An 11236-nucleotide genomic window follows, 5' to 3' on the forward strand; every position below is an offset into this window, starting at 1 on the left:
GGAAATTTCTTACTCATACAATTATATCACCTTAAAAATTGTTATTTTTAAATTTAAGAGAGATATGTGTTATTTTTTATGATTTTTTATTTTTATAATTGTTAGATGTATATGGAAAGTTTGTTTATTTGAAAATATACTAAGTTTTGCAATTATTGCACTTACTAAGGAATAACTAATACAACATTTTAAAGAGGAATAATTATTTCTCATTTTGAAGAATAGCTATTCATAAGGAATGATTATTTCTTGTAATAAAAATATAACCAAACTAAAGAATAACCAAACCATAGGAATAATTGTTATATTACCGTTCTTATTACAGTTTACCAAGCATGCCCTTAATGGATATCATAAGAATATTGGTTTAGAAACTATTTATTGAAAATAAAAAAGTAACTAAATTTTTTGACAGCTTTTAATTTTTCTTATTAAAACTATATCAAAACTTTCTTAAAATAGTCTATTAACATTTACAGGTGCTCATTAACATCATCATTTTATTATTATATATAATTAAGAATAATTTATTACTGTATTAAAAAAAGAGGGTAGGAGGGCACCGACCCATCTTTGTCTTCTTGAAAAGAAAACCAAAGATGGAAAAGTAGATATGGTGAGGGGTCATCCCACTCTTTACTCTAGAGATATAAATTTTTTACAGTAGATAAGATAGAAGTGTGTGTGTGTTTTTTTTTTGGATCATAGCAAAACACATTTATGGTAATAAATTTTATTGTGTGGGGCCTAATATTACACTTTTTAATAATGTAATATTTTACTTTAAAAAAGACAGCAAAAAGTGTCGGTAGCTAAATCAAAAGAAAAAAAAAAAAAAAAAGTCATTGCAGTGAGAGCAGTTCAAGACTAGTTGTGTTGCAAGCTGCCAAGTAGCGTACACTGTACATCGTGACATGATAGCAGCAGTTCAAAGTTGAAACCCTTTTCGGTCCCGTTTAGAACAGTCAGCACAATTTTTTCAAAGGTAGATCGTAAATGTGAGACCAGCGGGCTCCAGTTACAGCCAAAATTGTCACTCTTTGGACTCAAAACACGTTTCCCGTAACTGTAAGAGTAATCTTAGAACGGAGAAAGTCTATATACACAGAAATTGACAAATAATTTGATAGCCGTTAATGTGACAATGTTAGTTGAATCTCTAATTGATTTTGCAAGTTTAATTAGGCCCACCTAGATCACACGGCACATGTGTAAAAATATCAAATTTTGTGTGTATAACAGTATTCTTTCCTGTTATTATACTATTTTATACAATAATTTTATGTAATATTTTATGGCTCACTGTCTATTACTTTTATATTAATCACATCACTTATATCCTATGATGTGATACATCATCGAGGCAATATTGTTGCAGGGTAGTCCTAGATTTTTTTTTCTTCCTAGAATGTTTTTAGAGAGATTTTTTCTTTTGGGTTTCGCATATAATCTCGAGGTACTAGCGCCTCTGATTGATGGTTGAGATGTTGCATGACAGCAAGCAGAATATCATCTGTTAACAATTTTACAGTATTAACAGCACCAGCTGGACATTGAGACATATCGTTTTCTTTGTGTTTGTCACTCTTTCTCTGCTGGATTAGGCATTGGCTGCTCTTCAACATTGTTTCATACCATTAACATGCATTTGATGTTTAAATTTTCACTTGGGGTGAGGGAGAGGTAGTGAAAGATACTGTAATTGTTGAGGAGACTCTAATTATGTAGTTATATAAGCATATAGAAACACCATTTAATCAAAACGTTTAAGCCTATGACTTTAGGCTAAATTATATTACATTAACTACTTATGTCATTATTATTTAATGTGAAACTTCACTCACATGTGTATACCTAACAATCTTCTCCTTATTTGAGTTATTGTTTCTCTATAGGTTTCAAAGCCTTCTATATGGGCCATGAACAAGTTTTACTAGCTCCTTTTACTTGCAAACTTTTTCATTTACCAATGCATCATCCATACGTCTCTTGTAAGTTATCTACCATTTATGGAGACCATGTGTCAACCTCGCATGCTCTTCCCCAAGATGCCATTTTTTTCTAGTTAGAGATTTCAAAATGTTGCCTTTATATGATTTTTGTGAAATAATTTTCTTCCACAGAGAGAGAGAGTGTGTGTGTGAGAGAGAATAGTGAAATAAATTCAAAGTTTTTTAACCCCCAAATCAACCAGGAATGGCCGAAAGAAAGAGATTGGAAAACAAGAAAACTCGAATGACTTGTAGCAAGAATTGGGTTGGGCCTGGCCTGCAAATTGTTTAGTAAGCCCAAAATAATTAATATTCTATTAGAAGCATGAAAAATCCTGGGCCCATTAGAATATTAAATATTTTGGGTTTACTAAACAATTTGCAGGCCAGGCCCAGCCCAGCCCAACCCAATTCTTGCTACCCCTATTTCCAAGTCATTCGGGTTCTCTTGTTCCTCAATCTCTTTCTTTCGGCCATTTCTGGTTGATTTAGGGGTTAGAAAAACTTTGAATTTATTATACCATTCTCTCACACACTCTCTCTCTCTCTTTCTAGAAGAAAATTATTTCACAAAAATCATATAAATGCAACAATTTGAAATCTCTAACTAGAAAAAAATGGCATCTTGGGGAAGAGTTCAGCAATCTAAGCTGAAGTACTTGGCTTTTCAATCGAAGAGATACTATTCTCAAAACCCTTTTGCCTCACAAGCGAGAAAGACAAGTCTTTTACAAAACCGATCTTAGATTTTTCAAAACAGTGTCACAATCTCTGGTTTTTGCAGGAGCATGAAGCTTTTTGGTGCTCTAGCTCAGGTTATTTTCTTGGCCATAATTTGCTGTTTCTTTGGGTTTTAACTATTATTTATTTATTTGGTTTTGTGCTGTGGCAGGGTTCAAGTTTGAGTTTACCATTGATTTCGGCAAATGGGTATGTGGGAAATCGTCATTTTAGCGTCTTCAATGAGTTTTTAGAAAAAATGAAAGTCGAAGCTAACAGGTACGATAGTTAGTTTTTCTGTTCTATTAAGCTTGTTCTTTTTACATATATAGATAAAGCAGTGGATTTAATGTTAAAATTTATACGTTGTTTGGTAGCTGATCATTGTTTTAAGAGGGTTATATGCATGTAAGAATATAAAGGCGGGGGCTTTGTGAGAGTATTTAAGAAAATCACCTCACACTTAAGAGTGATGAGAGCTGTACATATATATAGTCATTTTACAGATTGTATAGCATAATTACATATAAATATTGATGACAAAATAAATGGAAATAATTGACTAAACAAGCTCCTATAATTGAGGGTCAATGGTTGCACATATGGTAAGCCTTAGATTATGGTAGAGGATCCTCAACACCCCCCCGCAGGCTAAGCGTTGGATTAGGACAAACGTGAAGCTTGGAGCGAAAAAATTGAAAGAGAGGCCGAGGCAAACTTTTAGTGAAAAGATCAGCAACCTGTAAGTGAGAGGGCACATATTGGGTGCGAAGTTTGCCAGCGACAACAAGTTCGCGAAGAAAGTGGTAGTCTAACTCAACATGCTTGGCCCGCTTGTGAGAAATGTGGTCGGAGCTCAAAAAAATGGCACTTTTGTTGTCGCATAATAGAAGAGGCCGCCGTGAAAGAGAAACTTTGAGGTCACGAAGGAGATGCATGAGCCAAAGAAGTTCAAGAAGAAGTGAGAGCAAGGGCACGATACTCGACTCACAAACTCGAACGAGAAACCGTAGGTTGCTTCGGCACTCCAGAAACCAAATTGTTGCCAAGGTAAATGGAATAACCAGAGAGGTAGAGCGACGAGTGTCCGGACATCCGGCCGGCCGGCATCGCAGTAAGCAACTAAAGCACTAGGAGCAAGTGGATGAACGAAAATCGAGGCCAAAATGTAAGTGTACCTTTGACATAGCGAAGAATGCGCTTTACAAGAAGAAAGTGGTCTTCACGGAGAGTGGAGGAACCGACCGACGAGCCGATCGCATGAGCAATATCGGGACGCGTGATAGTCAAATACTGAAGGGCACCTACAAGAGATCTGTAAAGAATGGGATCCGGAAATAAAGGACCATCAGAAGACAGGTGCTGAGAAACAACCATAGGGGTGTGAAAAGGCTTGCTATCAAGTAACTGAGCGCGAGTGAGAATGTCACGCGCATATTTCACTCGACCGAGAAAAGACCATCAGTGGTTGGTGTTGCTTCAAGACCAAGGAAGTAACTGAGAGAACCCAAATCCTTAGTAGCAAACTCAGAATGAAGCTTACAAGTGAAGCGGTCAAGAAGAGAGGAGTTGTTTCCTGTAAGAATGATGTCATCAACATAAAGAAGCAAGTAAATAATGTCAGACTGCCTGTGAAAGACAAAGAGTGATGTATCTGCACGACTGCAATAAAAACCAAGGTGAATGAGGAAAGAGCTGAATCGTTGAAACCAGGCACGAGGTGCTTGTTTGAGGCCATAAAGAGCTTTCTTCAACAGACAAACATGATTAGGAAAGCGAGGATCAATATACCCAGGAGGCTGTTCCATATAGACTTATTCAGTAAGATGACCATTGAGGAATGCATTTTTGACATCAAGTTGGCGGAGAGGCCAGTGGTTGGTCACAGCAAGTGAAAGGACAACACGGACAGTGGTAGCCTTGATGACAGATGTGGCCGAAAGTGTCGCGGTAGTCAAGACTGCACGTGTATAGCCTTTGGCAATAAGGCGGGCTTTCGAGACGCTCGATAGATCCATCGGCAAATACTTGGTCCGAAACACCCATTTGGAACCCACAATGTTGGTGTTGGCAGGTGTCGAGGAACCAAAATCCGTGCATGATTATTTTGCAAGGCTTGAACCTCTTCATCCATGGCGGCAAGCCAAGCAGATTCTTAGCGCATTTTTAAACCCTTTGGGCTCATCGGAGAGCAGAGAGAAGACCAGAGGATCCCAAAAAAGCAAGATTTGCCGGATGTCGAGTTTTGAAAATACCAGCTTTGGCTCGTGTGAGCATAGGGTGAGAACTCACTGGAGGGGCAGCAACAGGAGCAGCAGGGGGCAGCTCAGTGGGTACAAGAGAAGCTAGGCTAGGGTCCGAGTGTGACAAAGAGGGACCTGCAAGAGAATCATCGACCTGCAAAGACTCATCCACGGGATCAGTACAAAGAACACATGGGCTAGATTCGGATTGAGTAATGTGCGGGGAATAGGGCACAGGGGAGGATGGGGGCATGTCTGAATGGGGAAGACTGGGTTCCAAAAAATTTGAAAATTGGAGGGAGGATATGGGTTGAGCGTGTGAGGTATCGAGGGAGGGAAAACAATTTTCATCAAATTGAGCGTGTCGGGTGATATATAGCCTAGAGGTAGTGGGGTCAAGACAACGGAACCCCTTATAAGAGGGGTTGTATCCCATAAAAATGCAAGGAATACTACGGGGGGAAAATTTATTAGGCATATAATCACGTAAACAAGGATAAACCCGACAACCAAAATGATGAAAATTTTCATAATTTGGCGGAGAACCATAGAGAAGCTCAAAAGGGACTTACCTCCGAGAAGTGGTGCGGGCAAGCGCTGCCGATGATGTAAGCCGCAAGTGCTAAAGGCGTCAACCCAAAAGCGAGGAGAAGTGTGTGAATGGAAAAGTAAGGCCAAACCGCTCAGTCACATGACGGTGTTTTCTTTTAGCACGACCATTTTGGGCAGGAGTATATGGACAAGACAGTTGATGATGAATGCCAGAGGTACGAAGATGAGTTTTAAAGCTATTGCTAGTAAATTTTGCACCACCGTCACTTTGAAAAATTTTGATATGAGAAGAAAATTGATTTTCTACAAAATTTTGAAATTGAATAAAGATATTATAGAAGTCAGATTTCAATTTTAAGGGATAAAGCCAAGTAAAGCGAGAATAATCATCAATAAACAAAACATAGTAGACAAAACCCAAATTTGATTTTACAGGTGAGGGACCCCATATATCGCAATGAATAAGATCTAACACATTGGATGACCTATGTTCAGTGCGAGAATAGGGCAAACGATGACTTTTCGCAAGTTGACATGTATCACATAATGTAGGAGATGGCAATAAGGAGGTAAGAAAAAGCTGTCCTTTTTTATTTAATAAAGAAATAATAGAATGATTTACATGGCCAAGGCGAGCATGCCATAAATCATACGAAGCATGAAGAGATTTATTTTTAAGGACAGAAATAAAGGCGGAATTTCCGCGCTCTAGCACATATAAGCCTCCATCACGTTGACCGGTTGCCACCACCTTTCCCGTTTGAAGATTCTGAATAGTGAAAAAATTATTAGTAAAGGTAACGGATAAAGGAAAATCATTTGTTAATTTTCTAATGGACAAAAGATTTTTAGTGAGGTGGGGAACAACCAAAACATCTAGCAATTGAAGATTTGGGGAAGGGGAATGTTTACCAGTGTGGGTTATGGGTAGAGACGCACCATTCCCTACAACTACACAATCCTTACCCGTGTAGGTGGTGGAGTGATCCAAATTTGAGTGGGCTGGAGTCATGTGGGCCGAAGCCCCTGTGTCCAAAAACCAATCAGAGGCATCATTCCAAGACAGAGAGCACGAAGAGGTGAAGGCTTCTGCAAGGTGCGCTGTGGGTTCATGCCTGTCATAGCATTGCCTACACCGATCTGCGTAATGTCCTTCCAAGCGGCAGATTTGACAGCGAGGTGGACAGCGACTTGGGTTGGTGTTGGCACGGCCCTGTCCATGACTGGAAGAGTCACTGCTGAAACCATTTCCGCGGCCACGTTTGAGGCTAGAGAAGCCACCGCCACGATGAGAAGAGGTTCGGGCAGCAGTGAACGCTGCAGCTGAGTGCGTCGGAGGCTCTAGAGATTTTTGAAAGAGTTCAAAACTCTCAGCTTTAGACACAAGGTCAGAGAAGCAGGGGAGAGGGGTTTGAGCCATTTGAGCAGTAGAAAAACTGGAGAAATTAGGCCTAAGACCATGAAGAAACCAGTGGACTTTGTCGGTTCCATCAACAGGGCGACCAATGGCGTGAAGCTGATCACATAAGGCCTTGAAGGCACGGGCATAAGCAGTGACTGAACGGGTGCCACGTTTCATCAATTGGAGGTCGTCTTTGAGACGGATTTCACGAGCCTTGGAGCGGTGGCTGAAGGTGTTTTCGAGGGCAGTCCATACCTCACGAGATGTGGAGAGGCCAACGGCTTCAGCCATGGCTTCTTCTGTGAGGGAGGAAAGGAGAAGACTAAGGAGGTGTTGGTCAGCTGCTTTCCACGCCAAGTGTTTGTTGTTTGGTGTCTGAGAGGTGGGGGGGTCGAATAGGGGTGGCGGCACAAGGGTTCCATCCACATGACCCAGCAAACCTTGACTCTCAAGGAGGGGAAGAAGTTGACTCTTCCATAGAAGATAGTTGGAGGAGGAAAGCTTGATGGTAACCATGTGAATCATGGTGTTGAAGGGAAGAAGGGTGGAAGAAGAATCGAAAGAAGAATCAGAGGCCATTGTGGATCGTGGGATGCTAATCCAGGTAAGGCTCTGATACCATGAGAGTATTTAAGAAAATCACCACACACTTAAGAGTGGTGAGAGCTGTACATATATATAGTCATTTTACAGATTGTATAGCATAATTACATATAAATATTGATGACAAAATAAATGGAAATAATTGACTAAACAAGCTCCTATAATTGAGGGTCAATGGTTGCACATATGGTAAGCCTTAGATTATGGCAGAGGATCCTCAACACTTTGTAACCCGGTAACTTTTTGGTTGCTTCTTCTTGTTCAACTTCTATGCTTGTTTGGCTGTCTCACAGTTTTCTTTGTGTTTGTTTGTGTGTGTGTGTTGTGTAGTTGCTGCTAGAGAAATTATATAGGAAACCGAAAAAATGAATTGTAACTTTGATTTCTAGATTTTTAGTTTCATGCAAATTATTTATAAAAAAAAAAACCACAATTTAACTTTGATTTTGAGGTGAGAACAAAATCTTTTGTGTTGCTTTGATTGGGTCTTTAGCAAGGTATTTTAGCATTGGACTAGGCAGAGGGATTTCTTAAATTAGATAATGTGTTATATACTTTGATGTTACTTCTACAGCAGTTTTGCATTTGTGTGCAAATTTTAAATTTGGTAAGGATTTGTGGCGTCTGCTTGACAATGGCTTATGTCCCCATTCCCATTTTGAAGCTGAAAAAAGTCCCCGGTTTGACTTTGTTCATGATCTTAAATTACGGGACACTGTCATTTTGTTGGTCACAGAAACCCAGAACTTCAAAAGTCACTCAAGGAGCTAAAAGAGAAAGCAGAGGAGCTGAAAGTGGCCAAAATAGAACTGAAAAATAGGTAATATTGTAATGTAGCCACCTAATAAATTTTGTAATTTTGCCTTATTAATTAATAGGCTGAGACATACCGTTGTATGTCAAGGCTTAGTGGACACTTCAATGGAGGGATTGAGATGGTGAAATGGCGAATGCAGAACAAAGCAGACAACTGAGCAACTGTACAAGCATGTGGATAGTGCGTGGACTGAGGCTGAAGCTACGGCTAAAAAGGTTTGATATAAATGTTCCTTCATGTGCTGCCAGTGGCAAGACAAGTGATAAAGAACACCATCTTATGTTTCTAAATAAATTTTATAAGTTATTTTTTATATATTCCGATTGGTTTCTTCTGATGTACTGCAATATGTATGGTTCTGGTCTCTAGTGACTTTGTTAGAGTGCTTTTGCATGAGTTTGTATTTTCATCATTGGCGGACTTGTATATTTAAAAAATTCTGCCGTTGGTGGTGTCTTCAAACATGTTTAAGGATTGTATGTTTAGCTTGTAGGGCAGGTCCTATGGACTGTCTTGGAAAATATGAAGTGTCTTTGGTACTCATCTTGCCGGATCAATTTTTAGACTCAGATATTCCTCAATGTCCTGGCTCTTTTTTTTTTTCTTTTTTTTTTTTTTTTTTAAATCTTTCAAAGTTACCCAAGGTGATGGGTCCAGATACCACTACCTCATTGTTCACCTTAACCTTACAAGAAGAGGAGGTGCCATTTGAGGTAGAGCTTGTGGGCCAATGTCCTAGCTATTTGTGGAATATGAGAATCATAAGAATAGTCGTATGCTTCCACTATTATGCTTCCAGAAGAAACCGAAGAATTTCTTAGGGAATCCTACTTGTTACTACCATATTAGCTAAGGGCCGTTGTTAAGTATCTAAAGTGACTATCATCTATATCAATGAAGTATGCCAATGAGCTCTAGCTCAAACAACACCTCCTCTCCCCCATTGAAAGGAGTGGAGGGTAAGTTAGTTCAAACCTATTGGATGTGTGTGTAAACTTACTAATACAAAAAAGCTATATTAGTGAAGTACGTTTCATGAAATTTATGTTGTTTTTAGGTTTCTACCAACATGAAAGAGAAGATCTCAGCTGCAAAAGAGGAGGTCTGCTTTCTATTCATGATTTTAACACATCATTGATATCCATTACTTAAATAGTGATCTCATATCATATTTGACCGTCTTGTCTTTGACAGTCTCAATGAAAGTATCTTTCAAGAAACAGATGCTGCAGTATCAATCAAGGAAATACGTCAGCGAGATCCGTATGTTCATATTACCGTTGGTGTTTGTCTAAGAGTTTTTTCGTTCCATATTTTAACAAATTTTTACTGTTTTCTATTGATCATATTTGTGTGGATTAGATCTTTCTCTTTACCGGAGTTTGTGACAGAAGTTCAGGAAGCACTCAAGCCTGTCCTCCGTGCTTACATGAAGGTGAGGTTTTGAGCTTCTGCAAGAATTCTAGAGCGGTGTTACCCTTCTATTCGCCGTTCTATTCGGTCTTTTTTTTTTCTTTTCTTTTTTTTCTTTTTTTCAAATTTTCATTATGAATGTGTATATGTGACTGCCATTGGAGTTTTTCTTCTCTATTGAATGGAAATTGGTTTTTGTTTACAGGGAGATGCTGAAACACTTAAGAAGTATTGTTTCCCTGAGGTGATTGAACGGTGTAAAGCTGAGCATGGGGCTTATCAAAGGAATGACATCTTTTTTGATAACAAGGTAGGAAATTTTAGTTCACTGATTCTTTGTTTCTTAGTCATATCTATCAAACAAAAGTCTATATTTACCAGCCATGGTTGCATTGTATCTTTACAACACATTAATCTTCTGACACATTGCCATCCCTTTTTCTTTTTTTTCAAGGGTATATTTAAGAATATGATGAGCGTGTGATGAATACTTTATGTTGGAAGGAATGGAATATGAGACTTTGATAAATATGAGACATAGACCAACTAGTATTCTGCAAAATCACCCATACTCTCATACAACTAGTTTATTGACTTAGGCATTACAAAGTCTCCCCATTGGCAAGTCTAAACACTAATCAAATTGTTTTAAGATTCTCATTTAATAGTATTGAAACGCCTCATATATCTTTAATTTAAATTAAAAAAAAATACAACCGTAAAAGGGAAAAGTATTGGTCCGTTGACATCAAATTATCAGTCTACCATTAAATTTGGAGAGTATGTTAATTACCATTGAATGCAAATGTGACTCTTGCAATATATACTTCTTTTTTCTAGAGAAGGTTGCGATATATACTTAGATCCACGTCTAAACGTTATTGTGCTTAAGAAATATATCATTCGTACTATCAATTGTATTATAATTCAATAATTACAATGGGAGAGAAGATTTAAACCTTTACAAAAATCATGAGATATACCAATCGAAATACAAGCTATTGGCACTTTACCATTAACATATAGTTTGATGCATTGATTTTCCAAACTGATCATAAAAAAAAAAACAAAAAAAAACAAAGGCTTTAGTAATTGGCTATAGCCTTTTTATTTCCTTTGATGCAGCAACAATTCGATGTCAAATTTTGTATGCAACAACAACCTACTTTTTGAGATGAAAAAACAAAATACTTTTTATATGATTTTTTTTTTCCTTTTTTTAGTTGAAGATGCTTATATAATAATGGCAAATTCATTCTGAAAATGTGCTAGCCCAAATAGGAAAAAAAAAAAAAAACTTTTTATATGATTTTTTCCCCTATTTTTGGTTGAAGATGCTTATAGAGTGATGGGAATTTCATTTTGAAAATGTGCCAGCCCAAATAGGATTTGAATCTTGGATTAGGCCTTAGAAGCATGAAAAGTCTTGGGCCCATTAGAATATTAAATATTTTGGGCTTACTAAACAATTTGCACGCCTGGCCTAGCCCAATTC

The 11236-nt window shown here is 38.1% G+C and overlaps 1 protein-coding gene across 4 annotated transcripts; it reads left to right on the forward strand.

Moving 5' to 3' along the window:
• Positions 1–2886: 2886 nt before the first annotated feature.
• LOC142642884 (mitochondrial import inner membrane translocase subunit TIM44-2-like) lies at positions 2887–10897 on the forward strand. 4 transcript variants are annotated; one of them, XR_012845758.1, is made up of 7 exons: positions 2887–2990; positions 8248–8331; positions 8468–8543; positions 9386–9430; positions 9523–9591; positions 9691–9763; positions 9947–10897. XR_012845758.1 is itself a non-coding variant. In XM_075817324.1 (5 exons), the coding sequence occupies exons 1-5, from the start codon at positions 2971–2973 to the stop codon at positions 9529–9531; spliced, it is 234 nt and encodes a 77-aa protein (XP_075673439.1). In that variant the 5' UTR covers positions 2887–2970; the 3' UTR covers positions 9532–9681. The 4 variants fall into 4 exon arrangements, 2 of the variants coding, with proteins under 2 accessions (XP_075673439.1, XP_075673438.1); XR_012845759.1 differs by lacking the exon at positions 2887–2990 and adding an exon at positions 6401–7512 and having other exon boundaries at positions 8416–8543; positions 9947–10896; XM_075817324.1 differs by lacking the exons at positions 9691–9763; positions 9947–10897 and having other exon boundaries at positions 9523–9681.
• Positions 10898–11236: the final 339 nt, after the last annotated feature.

This window comes from Castanea sativa, chromosome 7 (genome assembly GCF_040712315.1).
Source record: "Castanea sativa cultivar Marrone di Chiusa Pesio chromosome 7, ASM4071231v1".
NCBI lineage: Eukaryota > Viridiplantae > Streptophyta > Magnoliopsida > Fagales > Fagaceae > Castanea > Castanea sativa.

Bases quoted from the DNA above. Each gene is read 5' to 3' on its own strand.
- LOC142642884 (XM_075817323.1), top strand. From the start codon at position 2,971: ATGAAAGTCGAAGCTAACAG. The intron at 8,332-8,467 runs GTAATATTGTAA...TGGCGAATGCAG, and splicing joins AAAATAGAACTGAAAAATAG to AACAAAGCAGACAACTGAGC. The intron at 8,544-8,814 runs GTTTGATATAAA...TTGTATGTTTAG, and splicing joins CTGAAGCTACGGCTAAAAAG to CTTGTAGGGCAGGTCCTATG.